This window comes from Molothrus aeneus, chromosome 3, assembly GCF_037042795.1.
Source record: "Molothrus aeneus isolate 106 chromosome 3, BPBGC_Maene_1.0, whole genome shotgun sequence".
NCBI lineage: Eukaryota > Metazoa > Chordata > Aves > Passeriformes > Icteridae > Molothrus > Molothrus aeneus.
In genome coordinates, this window is record NC_089648.1 from 86,941,138 (window position 1) to 86,965,782 (window position 24,645).

Here is a 24,645-nt window from a genome sequence, read left to right on the forward strand (position 1 = left end):
TTTCTAGAAAACCTGTAAACACGAATGTAATGGCAGTCTGTGGGTGGCAATGCCAGCAACACCAGACCCATATTCCTTTTGGAGAGAAGGGTTCTCATCATCCCTTTCCTCTCCCACTTGTTTGGATTCCTTGAGGATGCTGAATGCCCTGTCCCATCTTAACTTGTGTTTTATAGTGTTAAAATTTTTATGTGTGAATATTCTCTCTGTTGGAGTGATGGCTTGCTTATATTTCTGTCAATGATTTTGAGTGGCAGTAGCAGAATTATTCTCACTTATCTTTTAATTGAATTTGTAATAGACTTTTACTAAAGTATCTTTGTCTGTATGGTATATTTAAACTGTACTTCTGGAGGGATACAGAACCCAGTGAGTAAAATGTGCTTATTTTAAAAGCTGGAAAGGGCTGCTTAGACTGTAATCAAAGCTCCCATGAGATTTCATTTGCTGTTTTTTTGAATGCAGTATGAAATAGGTGCATGAGATAAGGATTTGTTTTTCAGACACCATCAAAAGTCAATTCATGAAAAATCTTCTTTCCCTTTTAACTAATCATTAAATCAATTCTGTTGCTTTTCTTTGCTTAGATAACTGTACTGAAGTTGCAATGTGAAGATTTCTCTTTTTTTTTTTTTGAGGTTTAAGCTTCATTATCAGCTGTTTTTTTACTGGAGCTAACTAATTATTCTGTAATTTGGTAAGCTGGTATTGTTTGAGATGAGAAAATATTTCAGTTTTATGTAGTCTTAATGCATGGACTTGTTTGGCTTTTTTTCCCTAAAATGTACAATTTAGAATTAACATCTATTTCAAATTTAGTGAAATTCTTGTTTTTTATCTAGATTTATTCAAGGCCTAGCACATTGTCCCCCTTCCCTGCACACCAGGACAGAACATATTTCTGTTGTTGCAAACTTATTTGCAGTTACCATATCTGATTTTCATTTTTCCCTGGGATGGCGGAGGATTAGAGCAGATTATAGCGTTGGGATAATGTCTGACTCCTTGTGTTCCATTTAGTCATAAATAAACCCCTGAGAAATCTGAATGTTGCTATGGTGATGCTAGTAAAAGCCTGGGATCTGGAGTAAGCGAGCTGCTTAGCAGCATAATGTCACTTAGAGTAATGAGCACGCTGTCTGTCATTAGGGCTTACCTGGGGCTCTCTACCTTTGGTAGCCCATGCCACATTCTGAAAGCCAGCAAGTAAAAGCAGTTCAGATATAATATAGCATACTCTGTTTAGTAGCTTGCAGCTACAAGCCTTTTAACAAATGGAAATCTGTGTTTTGTCTGTTTACTTTCTAGCTTTAATGTGTTGAAGTATCACAGAGAAACAAGCAAAAACTTATTCTTTCTATTCTGCCTTTCACAAGATGATCTGGTGTAATTAACAACAAAAAATCAGTTTATAGCAACTTGTTTTAAACTGTGTGAATGCACATTTTTCTTCATAGAATATGGAATATAAAAAGTAAACTGGTATTAAAATGTGATTTTTTTTTCTTTTAGTCTTTATAACCTGGCTTCACTGGAACTGAGAGAAAATTTGCTGACGTATTTACCTGAGTAAGTCACATTGCATGTGTTTCATTGTATTAAGATAAAATGTTCTTATTCTTAAAATCTTGTAACATATGAAACCGAATCACAGCTAGAAAAAAATGTTCAAAGCCAATTGACAACATGGGATACAGCCTTCTTTTAGCAACATCTACTTACATCCATTACTTCTAGTTGTACTTGATTAGTAGCAGGAACCTGAAGTCTGCATGCATTGTCTTTGTTCTATAAAAAAGTATTCTGTATGACATACAGCATCCCCAAACATGTCCTGCATGCATTGGACAAGCCCATCTGCAGTGGGAGTGGTGGTTTGGGTTGTTCTCATGGTGAAATTTTGTAACTGTGAAAGTAGAGAGTAAGACCTCCTTCACTCTAGACCTTTATAACATTTAAATAAGTGTTTGTATTCAGGGCTGAGTAGCCAAAAGCTTCTGAAATCTGGAGGTGAAACCCTTGGTAGCAAACTAGGCCTACTGATATCTGAAGTCTCACTTCAACCACTGTGATTTTTGGAGAAAAAGTTACCTAGATGTTTCTGTACTGTCTGAATTGTGGCAGAGAAATTGGTGATCTTTTGTTAGACTAATATGGTATCTTATACTTTGGGGATCCTTTTTGTCTGCCTGGGAGTAGCCTCTTCTGTTTCTAGTGAAGGAGTTTCCTTCCTTCCTTCATTCACTATCTGGTTGCTTCTTGCAAGAGTTTTGGTGACTCCTGTTCTGCTTGTTTAGGTAATCTAATATATACTGTAAAGGATACTGTAACTTTTTAAAATCAGAATCTCTTCCCCAGTTGCTTTGGGGCAATTTTTTCCTATCAATCTACCCAAGTGCCTTAGTTGTGGCTCTTCATAGCAGTGAGCCCCAAGACACTTTAATGTCAGTGGTCAGAAGATAGGAATTGCTAGCTGAGTTTGGCCATGCAGTGTCAGTATGAAGCTAACAAAAATGTTGACAGTTTTATTGCTCCATGAAAATCCTGACTGTCAGTAATGTAGCTGACAATTCTCTCTGGTTTTCGTGCTACTGCAGCTTTGGGGAAAGTAAGCAAGAGCTCTATGAGCCTGATTTGAAGGGTGGCCCTCTCTTGTCTGTTGCTTTGAACTTCTTTTACATCCTTTTGTGCTTCCCTCTGTTTGCAGTCTCAAAAGCAGAAGTATTTCAGAAATTGATGGATCATGCTGAGATGATCAATGATGGATAGTGAGTCTTGAGTCACATGTGATCACTATGGGGAATTTTTATCCAGTTGCAAACCGTAAAAAAAAAACCAAACTCCCCTAAAAGTGAATCTAACTGTACTAAAGTATGTGGCATTTGCTACCCTGGGGACTTACTGTTAAAATTAAAAAAAAAAAAAAAAAGATTTGATTGTCTATACTAAGTTTTAAGTTTCAAGGTCATACAGTTACTGACAAACCAAATTATTTTTTTCAGTAAGATAGTACTGCAAACAGTCTGTGCCTGGTAAAATAACTGTGTGCCTACAGTACATTGTAATTTGAAATGCAAGTTTCAGTAAAATGAGCTTATTCAAATACATGGGGTTTCTGTTGCTTTAGTCTAATGTGGTTTTGTTTTGATTTATCTCATCTCACAGATCACTTGCCCAGCTGCAGCGACTAGAAGAACTTGATTTAGGAAACAATGAACTTTATCATTTGGTAAGAGAACATACCACTGAAACTGCACATTGGTCTTGTTTTATGCATAATTTAGATTAAATAGGTTGTAGGATGTCCAAAACTGATGAAAGAAAAATGTATGGAGGGAGAGTCTTTTTATAGGTACAGATGAATTTTGACAGTGAGCTGGTGCCTTCATATCTGTTTAGTCTTGTTTAGTACAGTATCACTTTACTCAAAAAACCTCAGCTGATCTATAGAAAATGAGAGTGCAGCACAGTTTTTTTTATGGAAATAAGAAGGAGTGGAGGGACACAAAATCTTGTCTGTGCTTTTAGTTAAAATGACCACATGGACTTGTGTCAGGAGCTGGATGGGCTAAGCACAAATGGAAGTTAAATTTCCAGGGTGAGAGTTGGCATTCTTTGGGAAGGGGCTGAGGCAAAACTGTTGAGGGTTGAGAGGTCCTACATTGTTGCAGATTGATCTACCAAAAATATATCTGTCATCTCCTAAACGTGATTCAGGTAAATGTTGGATGGATTTTCAGTAGGTCAAGGGTGTGCAGGCAATTTATTAGTGCATGCCAGGAAAGACTGGTAGATTATTAAGCTGTAGCAATTAATTTGTATGATGGAGTTCCCAAATACAGTTCCCTGGCTACTTCTAACCAAGGTACCTCTAAATAGTGCAGTAAGAATTGGTTTAATTAGACTGTAATTGTGGGATTGCAATTTTTTTTACTTGAAGCTCCTATGCTATTTAACTTTACTGCTTTTTATGTTATAGCCAGAAACAATTGGTGCACTTTTCAATCTTAAAGACCTTTGGTTGGATGGAAACCAATTAGCTGAAATACCTCAGGTAAAAATGAGCTCTACTGCTACTGTTTTCAAGATGTTCTTGAAAGAAAACATTTTCATTCATTCCTACAGGGAAGTGCTTTAGAATGGAATATTTTCTCAGTCTACTTTGCCTGGGTTTGGTTTTGGGTGTGTAAGCGGTTTCTCTTGAAAAATTCCTTTGCAAGGGATTGGCCATGATACTGTATGTTGTCAGAAATTTTCTTTTAAGCATTTTGACAAAGTAATTGTTTCCTAATAGGCATGTTGTTCAGTTTGTAGGATGACACATCCTCTGTTTTAGTTCTTGCCCTAAGATCAGGAAGCCATTAGTTGTCTGAGCTAACCCTCACCTTGTGTATCTGTCTGAATTGCAGTTTTAAAAGTTTTTGAGTGTTTTTTTGAGAGTTTTTGAGTATATTTTTGAGATTTTTAAAATTTTTTTTGTAGTCATCTTCATCCATTTAAGCATGGTGTTTAGAAGAAGTACAATAATGGAACTGCTGCCATAAATAGAACTTTTGATTTATGCAGGCAAATCCCCCATTTGATATCAGTCACAGGATAAGGGAACTTAGCATTTAAAGCTTATGGCACTCTAAATTCTTAAAATATGTGAGATGGTTCCTCTTCCCTCTTTTTCCCTTATAGCGAAGTCAAAACCTGTTTTCTTCTGTTCCTCTTCCAGTTTGCTGTTACTTGCTGCATGGATCTCGTTGTCAACTGTGTGTCTTGTAAATCAGTTACAGTTTAGTGGGCTTAGTTGACTTTGTTTTTGTTGGCTTGGCCTAGTAAGTAGAGATGATCACTCAAAAAGGTGAAGTGTGACTTTAGCAGCCATTTTTATTGAAACTGGCCATTATTGTGTATTTTGTCCAAAGTTGAAAGGGTGAACTTGTAGGATAGGATAAAGGGTATGTGTTTAATGAAAGATCCTCTTGAGGGGCAGACAGTTCAAAAGTAAAAGAATTGATCTTGTAAATTAGGATCAAGGCCATTGCTGTATGAAAACTTAATATATGTAAAAGTAAAAGGCACTTCTTCCTCAGCCTTTTCTCTGAAAGGTGATTTGGATGACTAAAATGAGATCTGTCCTCAGGTGTGTATAGGGATGTCTGTGTGTGTGTGGAATGGGGGGGTGCTCTGATAGCTAACAGACAAAGGTATTTCTCTGTCTAATGGTTGGATTGCCATGATAAAAACTTAAGTAGTCATTAATAATAGTAGGTGATAGCAGTATAACTTGGCAGTTCAAACATAATTGCTAGAGCAACACCCTCAATTCTTATTTCTGCATTTGTTGTAGTTGGGAGATGTGCAGATATGAAATCCCTAGATGTCATGGCATGTTGCTGTAGCAGCCAAGAGAGACTAATCTTAATTTGCCTAGGGTTGATTGGGAGGGGTAGGCTTTAATTAGGTGGTGGTTGATAATCTGCCATTCTGAAAAAAACAACTCTGCAGTCTACTTGAGGAAAACTCCAGGTTTGGCTGGTGCTTGCCTGGGTGTGCTCAGCATAGCTGCCTGACTACTGAAGCCAGTTTAATATTTAAAATCAGAAAGTGTGACTGAATCACTTGGTTAGCTTATCATATGTAAAGTGTAAATATTTACTTTTTTTCTGCATTTAGAGGTCATACAAAGAATGGTCAATTAAGAGGCATACAGATAATTGTTTTTCTTTGTGGAATTTCATTGTGATGGTACATTTTTCAAAGTGCTTTCTTACGTGTTTGGGCATGACTTAAATTTTTTTCCTTGTATCGCAGGAAGTAGGAAACCTGAAAAACCTGCTTTGTCTGGATGTTTCTGAAAATAAATTGGAATGCCTTCCTGAAGAAATTAGTGGTCTGACTTCTTTAACAGACTTGCTTGTTTCTCAGAATTTACTTCAGGTCTTACCTGATGGCATTGGTGAGTCCAAAGTGAATGCTATCACACAGAACCATTTAACCCACTGTAACTGGAAGTCATTTGGGTTTTTAAGGTCTTTATGTGCAAGAGATGAGCTTGTCTTGTGTTGGTTATTATTCCTTTTGCTGAGTAACAAATGCATAGCTCTGTTAATGCTGCATTTTAATTGTCTGCATAATGACTCCCTTATAATCCTCTTTCAGTCTTAACTTGATACCTCCCAACAACATAAATGTTAATATGTCCCTTCAATTCCCATTGTATCCATTTCACCATCAGAACTCTTTAACACTGTAAAATTTTAGCTTGTAACATGCTGTGGGTCAAGTGATAAGACTGACTGAAAGTATCACTACAAAAAATACAGAATTTTGAATGGTGATGTGTATTTATCTTCAGCTAGATAATGTGAATAATCCTCCACTGAACCTAGTGAAAGACTCTTTGCCTTGCAGTGCACTAATCCTTGCCTTGAGGATTCAAACTACAACCTTTCTGTGTCTGACCCCTTAGATTGGTTCAGTAATTGAAGAATGTTTCCTGAAGCATTACCAGTGCCTTTTTTAAGGTGTATGTTTTTTACCCATGCAGTAGTTGTCACAAGTAGACGAACAAGCATTTTTTTTCCTCTACTCATCAGCTGTTTTTCTGGAAAGTTCCACGTTGTAGGAGTATGCCTTCTCCTTGAGAGGACTTTTTTTTTTAAAGACCCCCCCAAAGTAAAGATGTAGGGGAAAGAGGACTTGTGAATATGGTTTAACACTATTTAACATTCAGAAAAGAGTGGTCAGACCTTCCCCCTTCCTATATATTCTGTATAAGACTAAGTAAGAAAAGTTTCTCTAGAAGTTGACTTGTGGGAGTGGGCTGGCAATTGTGGGTCCTACAGCTGCCTAATATGTGTTTGACAGGGAGTTGTAGCAGCCCTCTCTGCTGACCTGTGCTGGCCAGTACAGGTCAGCAGAGAGTTGTTGTACATCAGAAATGGAGGTCAGTGCCAGTTGTTGTACATCACAAATGGAGCTATAGCTTCTGGAAGTCAGCAGCCCATGCACCTGGCTGGACAGAGCTTGTTGGCAGAAGAGAACTTTGCTGGTCTCTGTGGAAGCTCCTGGGCATTGCCCAGCTGATCACTGGATCTGTGGTGGGACTGGTGGATCTGCAGAGCTCTTGAAGCAGGGCTCTCACCAGCACCAGTGGCTCGGGTCAGCTGTGCCTGTGTCTCCTCAGTCCCCAGAGCTCTGATGGAACTTCAGCACCCCCAGGCAGCCTGTGCCAGTGCTGCACCACTTCCCACTGAGGAAGCTGCTCCTGGGCTCCAGATGGGATCACCCACGCTGTGATTTGCAGCCATTGCTGCCTCACCTGTCCCTGCAGAGGAGAGTTTGGCTCTGTCGTGCCTGTAACTGCCCTGCAAGGGGCTCTGGGCAGCTCCCAGATGCCTCCTAGGCTGTCTCTTGGTGGGAGTCAACAAAGCCAGCTCCTTCAGCCTCAGCTCACATGTGCTCTGGCCATCCTGATAGCTTCCTACTGGATCCCCATCACTTGAACAGGGAAGTTGAGGTGGAAGACAGGACATCACATGAAACTGAGAATGGTGTGGTTTCACTAATTGCAGGTTGATAGGATACAGAAACTTCCATTCATCTGTTGGCTATAATTCTAATGTAGTCTAGTTGGTGTTTGTTTCTGGTGAGAGCTCACTGCTGTTTGGTATTCAGCCTGGTGCTCACCATAAATATCTATGTCCTTTCCAGCAGGGCTCTTGTATAGCTGTATATTTCACTTCCCAGCCTGTGGGTGCACAGGTATATTCTGTCTGGGTGCAGAGCTCTGCACTTCTCTGTGCTAAACCTCAGGTTTCTGTTTAGGTTGCTATCTTTCTGTGTCAGACATCCCTTCATGATTTAGCATCATCAGTGAATTTGATACTCCAGACTATTACAGCTGTTTTGGACCACACAGGGATGGCAGTGAGGTATCAGCACCTAGTGTTATCTCCTGAATTCTCTATTATGAGCTCTGCCTGAGTCAGCTTTTGCACCAAAGACCATTCTGATACAAAGGAGTAGAAAAAATTTAGTTTTCTGCCCTGAAATAGTATTTTGTTCTTCATGAGAAAATCACCTTCAGAGAGGTTTGATTTCTTATCTAAAGAATAAACTTGGGTTTCCTGTCTGACTAATTAGGTTCTCTGTTAGGACAATGATACCTTGATCCTGTTTGGGTTTGGGCTGTCACTTCAGTGCAAGATGGTCTCACTGTGGCTGATTAGGTGTAGGTGATCTTCTGAACATTCCTTTATTAATGAACACGTATAATTGAGGAACAAACAGATAATTTTCACTTGTTTATAGGCATTTGGGTAGACACATCCTTGGTATTTACATGGGATATCATTCAGATTGTAACTTCATTACAATTTATTATGCTTAAATGTTGGCTATGAATATTTATATTGAGTATGAATTCAGTGGTATTAAAACTTGCAGAAATAGTGCAAGTAGTAAGTGAAGCAGCGCTTGGGTTATTTTATTTTACCTAAAAGAACCCTGTTGTTTTAGAAGATTTCTGGAAGTTTTGCAGCAGTAAAAATGTACATATTTAAAGGTATTGGAGGATACTTGACTAAAAATCCGTGTTGTTCTTTCTGTCCAGGAAAATTGCGGAGGCTGTCCATTTTGAAGGTTGATCAGAACAAACTGATCCAACTAACTGATTCTATTGGAGACTGTGAAAGCCTTACTGAACTAGTTCTCACAGAAAACCAACTGCAGGTATGCATGGTCATGGCTGCTCAAATGGCAGGTGGTAATAAGAGCTGCTGTTAAGTGCTGAATCACTTAGCTCATTAGGTTACTCACCCTTGCTACTGCTAAGCAGTGCATTTGCTTTAAATGCATCCTATTTCTTACCTGTTAAATGAATGTGGAGATCACATTGTGTATAGTAACAATCCACCCTTCAAATGCTTAAGCAATTACATGTTCACTCCTGAGTCTTTCATGACCAGTGAGAGAATTGGAGCATGTGGAGTGCAGGTATCACTTACTGAGTTGTGGTTTTGATGGGGGGTTTGTGTTGTATTGCATTATTGCCAGTTTTTGCTGTGCATTATCTGGATCAGTCTTGCTGGAACTGAATAGAAGCCCTGAGCACTGCAGAACTTGTACTGCTCCTTGCTCTGCTGATCTGCTCTAGACAGGTGTTAAATATGATATGTGGTCAATTAAAATCTCAGAATTCCTTCTGTTAGGTGTTTCCTTCCATTATTTTGAAACTTCATGTGACAGTGACACTTGGAGAGTAGCTGTCTTTAAATAAACTAGGTTTGAGCATTTCTTAAGTTCAGCTGGTACTTGGTTGAGTTAGAAGCTTAAGACTGTTAAGAAGATGCCTCTCCAACAGTCAATTCATAGCACCTGAGTTAGGAGATAGCTAACTGAGAAGCAAATTTGGGAGTGTAAAGTTGGATAATACATCCTATGTACATGCATTCTGTACACAGCTGTTATGTGTCCATTATTGTAGTGCTGAGATAATTAATGAGTGAATTTGTGTTAGAAACTAACATTCCTAGACACTTGCTCTGCAGTATAAACCTTTGGATCCTCTTTGGAAAGTCTGGCAGTAATGAGGATTAACTACACTGCAATTTTGAAAGTGGATCGACTGTTAATTAATTTTAAAAGTGAGTTAAGTGTTTTTTCTGGACTCTGTTTATTTATGAATTGTTTGTATATTATTTTGTTTTTGTTGGCACAGTCATTGCCGAAGAGCATTGGAAAACTAAAGAAGCTGAACAATTTGAATGCTGATAGAAACAAATTAACATCTTTGCCCAAAGAGGTAAGTTTTGTGCAGATGACATTGTAGAAACAGAAAACTCTTGATTTCAAATGCCTATGAGAAGTAGCAGGCAACTTTGGTCCAGTGGGTATTCTTTCCAAACTGATCACAACCAGAAACTTGTCCACTAGATCTGAACTGTAGTGATTTGGTGGCTTGGAAGTCCAAAATGTCTTTGCAGTTGAACAGAAAAGGCTTGGATCTAATTAGCTTGTAACTAACTTGGGTCTAATTAACTTTTAACTGGTAATTCCCAGTGTGGATGTCAGGTCCTGCACTATATGAAGACTTGGAGTTCTGGTAGGGTGAATGCAACACCAATATGTCTCTTCTGCATCTGGTATGAAACTTCTGCTACACTCTTCCTTACCTCACTCCTGTGACCAATATCAAAGGGAACGTTTCATACTCTAAAAGTGACTCAGTGACTGTCTTGACCATCTTTTTGGTGTTGGAGATCTCTGGACTACTTTTGCCCTTAAATATAGGGACCTGACATGACCAAGATACCTCAAATTTTACAGCATGAGCACTAGGACTTCTTGTCTGTTGTAACAGAATGGAATGAAATGAGACTAGAGTTTGTGTTGTGAAACTAAATATAATGAAGGCTTTACAAGTTTAGTTCAGCAGTAAATTGTGGAAAGAATCTGGGAAAGCAGCGTCCTGTGATAGGAGCATGGAGCTGTGAGTTGGTTCTGTTTGTACTATTTTTTCCTCTGTAATTTTTATCCGAGTGGTTCTCCCTTTAAATTTTGCTATCTAGCATGTGGCTCTGAGCTTTTGTTCTCCACTTTCAGTCACTTAAGGAGAAGGAGGGTTATGTACTCAGGTGACAGCCAATGGATGGAAATTGAGAGGAGTATCAGCTGTGGCTCACTTCCTTATGGAGCTTGGACAGCTCAAGAAGGAGGTGTGAGAAGGAAGTGAAGTGACAAGGAGATGGGTGAGAGCTGATTGTCTGGAGAAAAGGAATCAAGCAGGGGCAGAGGATGCTGCTGTGGCACTGGCAGCAATAATTCCAGTGTCCTGGGTCTGAGCTGCTCAGGCCAGTCACCTAATTGAGGGAAGATGAGAAGTGAGACATGTGAGTACTGCAGCTTTTCTAGCAGAACAGTGTCTTCCCTGCTGTAGTGCTTCTGGTTCTGAATAAAGAATTGTGACAGGGCTTACCCAGACAGGTTGCATGATGGCTAGCAAGAGACAGGACCCTGGGAAGACTACTAGGATTGGTATGTGATAGCAGTTTTCATCGTAAGATATGCTGAGTTGGAAGGAACCCATCATGAGTCCACCTCCTGGCCCTGCACATGACACCCCAAGAGTCATCCCATGTGCCTGAGAGCATTGTCCAAACACTTCCTGAATTCTCAGGCTGTGCTGTGACCACTGCCCTGGGGAGCTCTTCCAGTGCCCAACCACCCTGGGTGAAGAACCGTCCTGTAATATCCAGCCTACGCCTCCCTTGGCACAACTTCAGGGCATTCCCTCAGTTCCTGTCACTTTTCACCACAGAGAAGAGATCAGTGCCTGCCCCTCCTCTTCCTCCATGAGGAAGCTGTAACTGCAGTGAGGTCTCCCCTCAGTCACCTCCTCTCCAGGCTGAACAGACCCAGTGACCTCAGTCGCTCCTCATACAGCTTCCCCTCAAGGCCCTTCACCGTCTTTGATGCTCTCTAATAGCTTAATATCTTTCTGATCTTGTGTTCATTCAGCAGAAGACTTCTTTGCTAAAATACCTGTACTTGAGACTTGTGCAGTTTTATGTCCACTCCACCTTTGAGCAGAATTGCTCTGAGTTTTGCATGGAAAGTTTTACTGGTACAGTTTATTTCCAGATTGGCCATTAATAGCTTGTGTAGTGTATAAGCACTTTTCTCAGTTAATGGAATATGTGGTATTGGAGGTGGTGCATAAGGGCAGTCAGTGTGGCTTGGAAGGAGCAGGGACAGGAGCAGGCAAGAGGAGAGGGCTCAGCTGCAGAAGCAGGTGAAGCAGGGTGAATATGGAGTGTGTCTGTTTGGGGGTATAGTGGGGTCAGGGCTCAGTGCAGAACAATGGAGGCATTAATACTGAGCAAGATACTGAATGCTTGGAACCAGCAATGTTTTTCAGAGGGGGAATGTGTTGCTCAGTTTGTGAAGGAGCTGGGAGATATCCAAGGGTGAAGTGAAAAATGAGAAAGTGTCTAGAGAACATCAGTGCACATGAGAGAGGGAGGGGACACCTCCACAGAAGTGGAATGAAGATAGAGATGAGCCTGTGTTTGGAGAAGGTGAGTAATGAGAAAATGGAAGGTAGTGTCTGGAGTCAGGTGAGCTTTGGGGCATTGTGGAAGTCCAGGAAATAAAAATGACAGAGGGTGGTTCCCAAGGGAGCTTGGCAGGGAAACAGAGGAAGCAGAGCTCTTTGGCTCCCTATCAATGATTTTGAAATAGAATTTTTGTATTTCCTTTAAAGGTGTCCACACAAATATGTCTGTCTCATTAGAACAAATGCCTTGAAATTACTTGTAAAGATTTTATGCTTTGCTCTGCCAATATTTCATTTTTTATTATTTAATTTTAAAGGAAGTCAGCCCTTCTCTAACTGTGGGGTCAACTCACTCTTGATCAGCGCATTTGAATTCCAAGCTGGTAATGTTACAAATAGAAAGAATAAACAACTCAAGTTCAAGCTTCTGACAGAAGTAATTTTAAACACCTCTGCCTGCTCTGTGTTGTTTAAGATGTTTCCTGAAACAGTATGGCCAAGACTGGGGTCTCAGACCTCTGCACATCAAAATTAGTACTTGTACAAAATCAATACTTGTGAGTCCCAACTCACAGAAGCAGAGTTGGATGCAGAAACAGAGTATACACTGGAGATATTTTTCCTCAGTATCTTTTCCTTTATGTGTTTTTCTTACCTCTTCCATTCTTTCTCTGCCTTACAGAGTGCTAGAGCAGCTGTGCATATGTGGTCTTCATCCCAATAAAAACTGGATGTGGGAGAGGCTGTTACTGGTTTCTGTTGGAGAGGGGTAGAGACAGAGTTTGTAATGTGTGTAGAAAAAAGTGGAATTCAGCTGGAGAGAAGAGTACATGTACCCAATATTGTATCTGCTTGGTGTTGCCAGAATTAGTCCTGTAGCAAAGACCACTTTTATAGGTGGGATGGTGAAAATTATGTGCCTGGTGAGATAATCTCTGAGTTTTAGTTGTACTGTGGTATTGTGTGGTTTTTTTGGGGGGGAAGGGGGTAGAAGGATGTTGATTTGAGTTTGTTTTGTTAACAGTTTAAGAGAATTTGATTTTGAGTCAGTGTGTTAAACCATTACATGGCAAGATGGCTTCAAGGCACGCTTGTAAAACCATTCTTTATCTTTTGGTGTAAAATGTCTTGACTTGGGATTATTGAGGAGTTTGTATGCAAATACACCTTCAAAGTTTCCTGGTTCAAAGGTTCTGTATTGTATGGTGATAAAGGTAAAACCTGGAAGAATTGAATGTGTGACCAAGGCTTGAGTCACTGACAGATTTCATCTACAGCCTCTCGTTCTGCAGCTTAGTGCCTCTCTGACTGAGGTGGTAAAACAGATTTCAGCAAGAACTGAGAATGTCTAAACCTGTTCATAGTTAGAAATGTTTTTCCCCTTAAACTTGAAAGACCTGCCTGGTGACTCTTTGGTATTGAAATTTCACCCTGGCACAGGAATGCTGATGAAACTGCTGTGTTGATTTTGGCACTTGCATAAATAACCTCCTTGGAATGTTTTCCAGTTTATATGCTTTTGTTAATGAGTCTTTACACCCAGCAGAGATCTGGTAACGTGTCCTTCCTGGCTCTGAGGTATATTGTGAGAATTATTACTCCATCAGGTAAAACTACAGGGGATTTTTTGGCAATAACTGTGCTTTTAAATTTTTTTTAAAATTAATAGGGACCACTTTGTTTTTTCTGATTTTAACTTTTGATGTCCTGTCTCTTTCTTCATTTGTGTAGAAGTATGTGTGTCTCAGAGGTTAAAAAAAAAGGGTACTAAGTAAAAGTGCAGGAAAATTTAAACTTGTCTTGAGTCAGAGGCCTGAGAAGCTGTCTTGGTGAGCTCCTCTCCTACTATTCACCAGTAGTGCAGGAGGTGTTGAAGTGAGTTTGCTGAAGATTTTTGTAGCCTATTTAAAGTTAATAATAACAACAACAGAATAATAGTAATAATTTGGTCAGTTTTTTCCACCCCTAAATGTATTCTGTGCTTGCAGTTAAAGAATTAGTATACTTTATGTGGAGCAAAGGAAAATTCTGACTTTATTTACTTTGAACCCAAACAAAATGTTGGATATGACATGCTGGAAAAAATTTTGCAACACAAGAGGAACTGTGTTTAAATTACCACTACATTTATCAGACTTGTATAAGTCTGTGAGAGTTTTTGGTGCTGACAGCTGTTTTGAGAGTTGACTAAGAGAGATGTGTCACTGGACTTTTAGCTATTCACATGACAACTGAAGACTGATCATTACAGTATTTGTCATAATGTATTTTTTTTTCATTGTTTATAGCTGTGTGGGAGATGCTAACTGGTAAAGGAGAGCAGAATTGATTCAGAGCTTTTGAGTAGTAAAGAGATCTACTTTAGAGTCATTAGAAACAGCAGCACAGAAGCATTCTTTTAAGGCTTGCAGTTTGTGGAGGACTGTTTAAGATGGACTAGTACTGGATGTATGAATGGCAAAAAGCAGGAGGGTGAAGTGCTAAATGCTGGTCATGATGAGAACATAGGGGGAGTTTTAGCAACTGAGCTGATGTCCTATGTTTGTCCAACCCTTACTGTTTCTCCAGAATGAGGAAGCTGTTAGAAAGATGAGCCTCAGACTGAGACAGAAGAAAAGAGCAATAAGATCATCTATTACAGGGTTTAAAAGGTTGAAGTTTTGTGTGGAATCCAGAGGTCTCCTTGTGACAATCATCCTCTCAATCAAGCCCACCTGAATGCAAATATGCAGTTTTGTTCCGTCTTCATAGTACCAAAGATCTTAAAACTAGCACTTCATAGTAATGACCATTTACTACCTGACTGAACCGTGGGCATTGTTTTTGTGGCTTTCCTTTATCTAGGCGCTCACTGTTCTTTGGAGTTGGTGTGATGTGACAAGTCAATAACCCTTAAACTAAAGTTGCTAAAATGAACTAAGTCTCAGGAGTACGACTTAGGCATGCACAACTCATGGGAGATGTTTTCTTGATGTCCTGCTCACTACAGAAGAGTGTGAGGACTTCTTTAAGCCTCCAGTCCTTGGAACAGTTACTCACATGCCTAGAACTAAGCACATGCTTGTCCCCATTAAGTGAAGTCTGTGCTGGAAATGCAGTGTGTGCTTAACTGGTGAATGGGCTTGTGGCCTCAGCTGTGTCCTTGGTGCAGATGTGGTGGTCTGGCACAGTTTGTTGTGAGCATGTGACCCTTGGAAAGCATGGCTCTTCCTCAGTTAGCCACTCTGAGCCAAACCAGTGATGTTCTGGTACCGTGTAACTTCCTGGTGGCCCCAACAGTGTTTTCCTTTCCGCATGCCATATAGTGTGTGCACTTTGCCTCCGTGGTATGGCTTCATGTTTAGGTTTTCAAACATTGGACCCGGTGTCTTTCTGTACTGCTGGATGGGTGCCATCTTTGTGTGAAATGACAAAGATTTTAGTTGATTTTTAACTGTCAGCTTGTCTTTTTTTCCTTTGTGGTATCTCATTCAATGCTGCCCATTAAATGCTGTCTGCATTTTCTAAAAACAGTTTCATTAAAAAAAATTCAGTGTCTCTTTTTTATCTACCCTACTACCCTATTAAAATAAAAGGTCTTCACTACCTTTGAATGAAACAAAACCTTTGAACAGCAGCCTGTTGACTGATAGAGAGCAAAGTTAAATTAACTGAAGTTTAAATGATTTATGAGTTACAACCCTCTTTGGCAGTAGAAGAATGTATGTTCTGTCTCCATTTGTTGGCATGCTCTTGTCCAGTATGGATAAAGAAAAGTAAATTGAACATCTCTTGTATTTTCTTAATTGTTAGCCGCTTGGAAAATTATGGGTCAGGTAAATTGATAACCCTGTAAGTATTCTTCAGTCCATGGTTCTCCTATTCCTTTCATTAAGCTGCTTTAAATGCATGATGACTCAGGCTGTCCCAATTCCACTGCTGCATTTTTCCATTGTCAAAATTACAGATATTTTGGTCTCATCAGGGTTGCATGGCTTTACTTTGTTTGTTTGGCTAACCTGTTTGGATCTCCATGCTCCAAGACTGAGTAACACAAACTTCATTCATGAAAAGGGACACTTTGTGTACACTGAGGGCATCACTTGCCAGCTCATTAACATTCCCTAATTGTATTTCTTGCTTTTCACAGCTCCTCATGTTAGCAACACCAATTAGACACTTAGTGTGTGTATATATTGTTTTAAATATCACACTGTGTTCTGTGAACGTGTGAAGGCACATTATTTAAGAATTTATACACGCTTTAAAGTGAATAGTGGAATTCTTGAACCAAGAAATGTTTGCTTACTATTTGAGTGCTGGTTTCTAAGGGCTTTGATTCACAAGCTAAAATGGCTTGCAAGGTTCATGCTTCTGTTGTGCGCACAGGGCTGGGAAAACTGATAATCTTGTGAAATAGCTGCATCTTAGAAGTGCGGTGATTTAAGGGAAATAGCACAGATTTTGTTTTGTCAAGAATGTAGCACTTGAACTTTCTGCTGTAAATAGCTTGTGAATCAGAAGCCTTGAGCAGCTGATTGCTGTTTTCTTCTGTTAAAAAGCATTTATGATACAGAGGAAGGTGAGTGGAATGTAAATGCTCCATTTGTTTTATTTTGTGAGTCACAGTTGCATCCTTTAAAAGTGGCTTTTTCCTTAGTAAATAGTGTATGTTAAATCAACACTATTTTTCCTTTGACTAGTTAAAATATTTTGTGCTGTTTGTCTTTAATCTCAGTCTTGGGTTTGAACTGAATTGTGGGTTTTGCAAGGACACAACTGACAGTTAACAAGAACACAATCATTTCATCTTAGTTTTGGGGACTCCTGGCCAAGGCGTAGTTACATATTGGCTATAGTGTGAGAGGAGAACCTTCTTAGATGTATGTCAGTATAGATGTCCTCTCATTTTTGAACTGAGGTTTTCCACTGTGTTTAGCTTGGACTCTGACTCACTAATTAGATTCTAAGTCCGCTTAACTTGAAATGGCATTGGGATATTTTGCCTCTATTACTTGGAGTAAGAAAAGAAAATTTTTCCCCCTTCTTCTGGTGAGTTTTGGAACTGGCAAACAAACAATAATGCTTTTTGAAACTCTGTATGATAAGCAAACAAAGGTAAGTTTCCTTTGTTAATAGGAACAAAGAGTTACTTGAAGCAGCTTTTGAGTTGCTACAACTAATAATCTTCCTGTTTATAGAAGTTCCCTCTGGAACATAAAGTTGGAATGAGGTTTTTTTTTTAAATCAGTTGTGGGGAGTTTGTCTTTCTGAAAGCAGCTACCTTTGGTGCAAGATGTAGGTTTTTAAAGGTAAAACTGAAAAATGCCATCTTTGCACTCAAAGAATGCAAATGGTTATAATTGGATAAATTGATAGAGACAGACGATATTAGATTAAAGAAGGCCAGTTCATGTGGGAATTGTGTTGAAATGAGGTGCTTCTAATGAATCAGGGCATCAAAGATTTTACTCAGTGTTCTGCTTCTAGTGAGCTCTTCATTAATCTTTGTGGACTCAACAAATTTTGGGAGTTGGTTGGTATATTTAGCATTTTGTCTTGCTTCAAGGCCCATTGCACTTGCTTGGATAAAAAGTTGCCATGAGGAAAGAATGAATTAATATGTAAAACCTAGAGCTAGAAAACGTTAAGTGTATGGTTTTTTGTGAATGTTTGGCACAGAATAGCTTCTGTGGACACTGGTTTCTTCTGGGTGTGGAAGGCTCTGAAAGGTAGCTAAAATGTGACCTATATGTAAAGTTATCCATTATTTGCAGATACAGATGTTCAAGACAGTGCTCCTACAGACTTGCTTTAGGTCAGACTTCTTGGAAGCTGACACTTGTTTGCAGTCTGCACCTCTGGGGCAGTGTCTGGCAGGCACTGTAACTTGAATGTGCTGTGACACACTCTGTGACCCGCACTGCATGCCTTTGTTACACTGTGGTACTGCAACAAAACCAGACTTGCTTTTTGTTTTTTCCCCTCTTCTCAAATGTAGGTTGGGGGCTGCTGCAGTCTTAACGTCTTTTCTGTACGTGACAACAGATTATCTCGAATTCCCTCTGAAATTTCACAGGCCACTGAACTTCATGTCCTGGATGTTGCTGGAAACAGGCAAGAGATTTTTTTATATTCATGTTCTTTTGCTGTATTTACTTAATTCTTTCTGATAGCAAAAGATATTATGTCTAAGAAGAGAGTAATAAAAAACCAGTTATGACATTCATGTCAGTGTTACTGCTGAAATTGTCAAAGCAGTCTTCCCCCTGGGCCAAAAGTAACATAAATTGTGTGTTGTCATGAGTGTGATTTTTGGATTACTTTGACCCTGAGGAAGAAATTGGATTTTTTTAAAAAACCCTCTGGATTCATATATTTCTGTATTAAAACGGAGAATCTAGGCAATGGATAGAGCTTCAGGTGAAACTACCAAGCTGTAATGTCAAGTGGCACCAATATTGAGTGTTGTATCTTCATGATACAGTGTGAGTAACAAGGAAGGCCACTTTGACCTTGGAGCTTCTCACAAATCTTCAAACATCAACATACAAACATAAGTGGATTAAAGCATAAACCAGCAAATTAGTTCAGCTTCTTAGTAGGAAGTTAAATAAAAAAGCAACCCCAAAACAGAAGAAAAGCGAATGATATCTCATCTGTGCAGTATAATTGTCTCACAGGCCCTTACGTATTTCTGTTCTAGCCACTGTTCACATGTAAAGCTCCTGATGGGAAGCAGCTGTCTGCCTTCCAGGGCACTTTACTGCAGTAGAGAAAGCTCAGCATAGTTTTACCTGGTTTTCAGCTTCAGAGGATTATAAAGTTATAATAAAGTTAAGCTGCAGGTTTGTTGTTTTTTGTTGTTTTTTTTTTTTTTTTTTTAAGAATGGAGTAGTTGGAATTGATGACTACTGCAATGCCTTCTATTACAGGCATTAATTTCAATCCTGTTTGTTCCAACTCAATGATGTATACTTGAGTTAACTTCATGACCATCTATTCAGACTCTCAGGCATTGCCCTGACTTTTTTACTTTCCTTTTTTGAACTAGGCTGACGTATCTTCCCATTTCACTGACTACGTTAAGGCTGAAGGCTTTGTGGCTATCTGATAACCAGTCCCAACCTCTGCTGACATTTCAGACTGACACAGACCCTGAAACAGGAGAAAAGATTTTAACATGTGTATTACTTCCTCAGATGCCTTCTGAGTCTGGTTGCCAAGGTGAGTGCCTAGAACCAGCTTTTCATTATGTACAGAATTATTACTTCTTTGTTTACTGAGTTGTCCCATAAAGGTTTGTAAAATGTGCATAAGCTCTAGTGTGCAAAGTAGTGAAGTTCTGGTTGAATTTTCAATATTAAACCTTTTTTTTCTATTATCCTATGAGTCTTCAGAAGACTTAAAAACTTGGCACTGAGTGTTATTGAAAATACAATGACAGCTACAATAAATAAAATACAGATCTGGAAGAAAAAGAATTACTCATATCACTATTTTGAGGCTTGCCAAGTGGGCCCAGTAGTGGTGTCCATATTTGTGTACATTGATTATACATCTTATATACATACATATATGGAAGAATGGTGGCTTTCCATCTTCAATTTCTTTACCAGCAAAATAAATTGCATAGCAAATAGTAAACAGTGGACTTTTTACTTTTTAGCAAGCTAATTTTCTTTCAAGCAGAGGTGCCGTACAGTAGCTTTATTATATTCATTAACAAGTGTAGAATTTCAGTATAAGCTGCTTTTAACTTCTGTGATGAAACTTACCTCTGGGTCAGGTGGAGCCATAAACTCTTTTGTTGGCTGTGTTGCTGCTCCAGTAACTTCTGAATGTTTTTCTCCTTAAGCTTTTAGAGCTGTATGAGAACATTCAAGGGGATTCATCTGAGCTAATATTTAAATTTCTGCTGTAATGACTGGAGAGTGATTTATCCCATCCAAGAATGGACTTTTAAAAGAAAATCATGTGGATTCTTCTCCACTGAGTACAAAGGGGCCTGAGGAGAAAAAATCAGCTGTGTGTATCTGTATTGTAGGTACCCAGGCTTAATTCCAATGTTTCAATCATATATGGCTGGAGCAAATAGAAACCATTAAAACAGTAGGAGTGTAGAAATGTCTCTGTTTTCAGCTCCTGGATTTTAATAGTTAAGAATTAAAATAAATGTATGAATTAACCCCATTGGAATTAGAGAGGATTAAGCTAGTTCAAGAAGAGTAACAGAGGTTGACTTGACTTTCTTTTAAAGACGTCACTACTAAAATTAGATTTCCTCCTCTCCAGATGAATCTCATGACTTCAAGGGTAGAAAGCATGGAATTTAGATTGTTGGATGTGTTTGCCTAGCAATACTGAAAGGATGAGGTTAGTAAAAGCAATGATCCTATGTTATGGAATGCTATTTAGGGAACTGGCTAATGTCAGCTGGCAGCCATGTTCCACAAGAAAAGCATTATAGTGGCAAGTATATTAAATAATATAGCCAGTACTCTAAAACTCTGAACCAGTCCAAGTACAGAAATTCCTAATTTATACAAAAACCATTTAGTGTATGTACTTGATAACAGAAAACTAATGCAAGTTCTGTTTTCTTCCAAAAACAGTAGAAATAGCCACTTGTAAGTATTGGACGAGTGATTGTGCAGACGTTGCAATTATGAACAGTAAAGCATGTTGATTGTGTGACTTCACATGCATGTTGCTGTGAATCTTGAGTTGCATTTTCCTGTTCTAACAGATAACCTACCACGATGTGGTGCATTGGAGAGTTTGGTGAATGAGATGTCAGATGAAACGTGGAATGAGCGGGCGGTGAACAGAGTCAGTGCAATTCGCTTCTTAGAAGATGAAAAAGATGAAGAGGAAAATGAAATGGTATGTTTTCCAACCTTTGGATACCTCCAGATACTGTGACATTAATGCAGAAGTATAAAAAGTCTGTGAGCATTCTTGCTGTAAATATTTCAGCTTGGACTGCATGCTTCGTGTGTACATTTGGAAAAGAAACTGTTCATGTTGGCTGCTGAAGCTTTTTATGTTGACTTTGAATGCCTTTGTTTTTTCTGCTTTGAATATAACTTTCATATTCTGATGCAGGATAGTTTTCTGTTTTGCTTTGTTTTTCTCTGTCTGCTCAGGATGTTTTGTTTCCAGAAAGAAGATAGGATCTTTCTCTGCATCTGTGAAGCTTTACTGCCTGAAAGTATATAGGGTCTAATTTAGGATTCCAGCACTCTGGCATGTGTCTCCATTAAGTTTGCTATTGTTTGTCTCTCTAATTTCTATTTCCAATCTCTTTTGTGCTCTCTCTCTCATTCTTTTTTTCTTTTTTTTTTTTAACTCCACCATTTGCATTGAACCAACCATAGTGTCCATAAACAGCAGGAATGTTGCTCATTAGTTTCCCACTTAAACAAAGGATGTGTGAACATCTGTCACTGTACTTATAAGACCTCTCCATTAAGTTAGGCTCTGCATATCCTGAAGATCAAAACACAACACGATCTGTAGTTTTACTAGCTTTTAGTAACAATTAAAACTCCTTGTCAAGATTAACACTGCTTCAGTCACATTTTCAGCGTGCTCTCATGCTCTGAAATGTTGCTGGTGGTCCTTGCTAGATCTCAACTTGAGATCCTTCAGGGCACTGTCTGGATTGTTTTAGTTTAAAAAGTGATTACAAAACCTCTTACTTTAGGTTGGAAATGAGCAAGTAAGGTAGTTGCTTACTCCAAAGCAGCAGAAACAAAGTGTCTGTTAGCAGGCTTGATTCACTGACTGATAGGGAGTTCAGAATGATGCTGCTTAACAGCTCTGCCAACCTGAGAATGTCCATAGAGTAGTGAGGGCTCAGCTGTTGAGGATAAGTGCTTGATTTGCCTGATTTGAAGCAAGAACCTTCCTATTAGAAAAGTTAATGATCTTACTGAGGAGAAGGAAGGGCAAATTTCCAAAGCAGTCTTGACCAAAGCACCCACATGTGGGTCATCAGTTCTGCTGTTCTCTGTACAGTTTACATGCATGCCACTAAAAAGTAATTGCATGTATACATGTATTATACCTATATTGTATTTGTGGTGTTCTGTTGTCTCCAGCCTGGGTACTAACTGGAGTTTTTGTGAATCTTGTTTTCCTTGTAAAGGTTTCAGCACAACGATAGACATTCTTCTGTCTAAGGAGGGAGAGAAATGCTCCCTCTCAAGGTGCTTGTTCTCAATTAACTAAAGAACTAGACTGTGTGGTGGGGCTGAAAGGCAAATGGAGCTCCACACAAACACTGTTTAAAACTGTAAAGAGATCTTGTGGGATTCTTTCAAAATCAGATGAATGTTTGAAGTGTGATCTTAAATCACTTGTATGGTTTTGCGGAGAAAAAAAGTCCCCAAGTATAGTTATGAAAGAAATCTTCACTTCATAACTTTTAATTGTACTTCACATAAGTGGCTTTCAGATTAGTATTCCAAAAGAGGATAAAATTTGCTCTTAGAGACTTCTTAAAACCTCTTTCCCTGTCTTCATGAACAAGTAGCTTTTAAAGTAATGCTCAGCACAGAGAATTGTAGTTTGAAAAGGAAAAGGGGGGAAAAAGGAAAAAAATTGATACTTACTATTTGGTATGTGAATGCTGAAGCCTTTTAAGTGTGTGTTGTTTTTGCAGAGAGACAAAGGCAAAACCACTTATTGCACTGTTTATTTTTAGAGAACACTTCTAAGGCGAGCCACTCCACACCCTGGAGAATTAAAGAACATGAAAAAGACAGTGGAGAATTTACGGAATGATATGAATGCTGCTAAAGGACTGGATTCAAACAAAAACGAGGTCAATAATGCCATTGACAGAGTGACCACTTCTGTGTAGAGTTCCATCTCCAGGTTTTACCTCCTGTGTCTTCCCCTGCTGTTGAAATGTTCCTGTCGTCTCCTGGGACCTCACTGAGCCCCTTTCTGTTTTTAACCAGAACCTGATTCATCGTCTCCATACACACGAAAAGTGCAGCCTGCTGGAAGAAAGTGCCTTATTTCATCCAGGCAGTAAACCAATAATTTCCAAATCAATATTGTAATTTTAATAGTCCTAGGCTTTTTTAAGTTTAATACACTACTGTATGCAGAATACAATATTTTTGTCTTAAACACAGGGGAAATAATGCTTTTCTTTTCCAGAGTGCTGGGATATCTTCTTCCCAGTGGCTGGATGTGCTGGTGAGAAATATAGTTTTGTGGGAAATCAATACACTTTTTTTATTTTTTTGGCAGCTCAGATGGTGTAAATTTTAAATTTTTGTATAGGACTTTCATAACAAGATGATGTATTTCATTTTTAAGAGAAAATTTATCTTGAGCGGTACATATTTTAGTATTTGTGGAAGAGAACAAGTTTCATGGACAACTGTATTCATTTGTTTGTACCACCCATTGTGCCTTATTGTGTTTGGTATGTCATATTAGTCTTAAATATAGCAATTCTTGAGGAAAGTGAGTAGATTTGGTCTCCCGCTTTAGATATGTTTTTCTTTTTGGACAATAATTTGTCGGGAATTTTACAGCACAGAACTTACGTTTATATTATGGGATCTTAGGATGTGAAGCACAAATGTTAGTTTTGTTGTAAACAGAATTAAGATGAAATGACCAAACTGCTATTGTTTATTACATAATGCACTCACACTTTAACTTAGTTGTAATGAAACATCTTGGTTTGGATGCCTTGTTGCATTGCAGTCACTAAAAGTTCATGCTTCCATTGTTTTTTTTTAAATGTGCCATCTGTAAAATAACTTGAAAAACAGCACGATAGACTTTCAGAAGCACAGTATGAAATTCGTTTTATGTATTACACAAGAAAGCATGATTCTTTAAAGTGCTTTGGTGGTTTTATAAAAATTTATAAAACCATAATAAAAACATCTTTAAAAGCTTCAGTAGATGTGATGTATCATTAAAACAGCAATTAAAGTATCTCTGCATTAATGCTGTCATTGTAACTGTGTTGCACTTCAATTGCCCAATGCTGATTTCAGGGTCTTACTAAATCTGTGGGTTTTGATTTGTTTATAAAGGTAAGTATTAACTGAGTTTAATTCAGTAAATAACAATTTTGCAAAAGCCTGATAAAGACTCATGTTGATGTCTCTGGGTTCTGTTCGTTTCTCTTCCCCAAGATTCCTCATTTAAGCTTCAAGACATGGTTTTGCAGGGGGATGCTGGAGGTTTGTAGGTGTTAGGTCAGTTCAGTGGTAGTGCAGTTTTATTCTTCTCAAGGGAGAGTTCTCCTGGTTATTCTTGGTAGGCTGCTGTTAAAATAAAACCAAAAATAAAATCAGGTTTTGGTACAGCTGACTCCAGCCTTGGGTGGAATTTTCTTTTTAAAGTACTTACTGGAATCAACACAACAGAAGTTTAAAAGTGTAGTAAACCCTGTACCCAAGAAAGCAGCAACAAACCCATTTGAGATGAAAGGAAGTTCCTAAAAAAGACAGTTCCTAAAAAAAGCCAAAGGCAGCAAGACTCTGTGATGCCAGTTTCTCATTTGGAGGCTGTGGCTTGTTTTGTTTTTAGCATCTGCTCCATCAGCAAGATGAATGTGTAAAGCCTTGCCTGACCTG

At 38.8% G+C, this 24,645-nt stretch overlaps 1 protein-coding gene across 1 annotated transcript in view; it reads left to right on the forward strand.

The window, feature by feature from the left end:
* The window catches only part of LRRC1 (leucine rich repeat containing 1), a 69,324-nt gene extending 45,363 nt beyond the window's left edge, over window positions 1–23,961 (forward strand). The window contains exons 5-14 of the mRNA XM_066547312.1: window positions 1,513–1,569; window positions 3,166–3,229; window positions 3,980–4,054; window positions 5,803–5,947; window positions 8,606–8,724; window positions 9,713–9,796; window positions 18,030–18,145; window positions 19,083–19,255; window positions 20,778–20,914; window positions 22,740–23,961. Of these exons, the coding sequence (XP_066403409.1) occupies window positions 1,513–1,569; window positions 3,166–3,229; window positions 3,980–4,054; window positions 5,803–5,947; window positions 8,606–8,724; window positions 9,713–9,796; window positions 18,030–18,145; window positions 19,083–19,255; window positions 20,778–20,914; window positions 22,740–22,898 (1,129 nt within the window). The 3' untranslated portion in view covers window positions 22,899–23,961. The remainder of the gene's footprint in view (window positions 1–1,512; window positions 1,570–3,165; window positions 3,230–3,979; window positions 4,055–5,802; window positions 5,948–8,605; window positions 8,725–9,712; window positions 9,797–18,029; window positions 18,146–19,082; window positions 19,256–20,777; window positions 20,915–22,739) is intronic.
* Window positions 23,962–24,645: the final 684 nt, after the last annotated feature.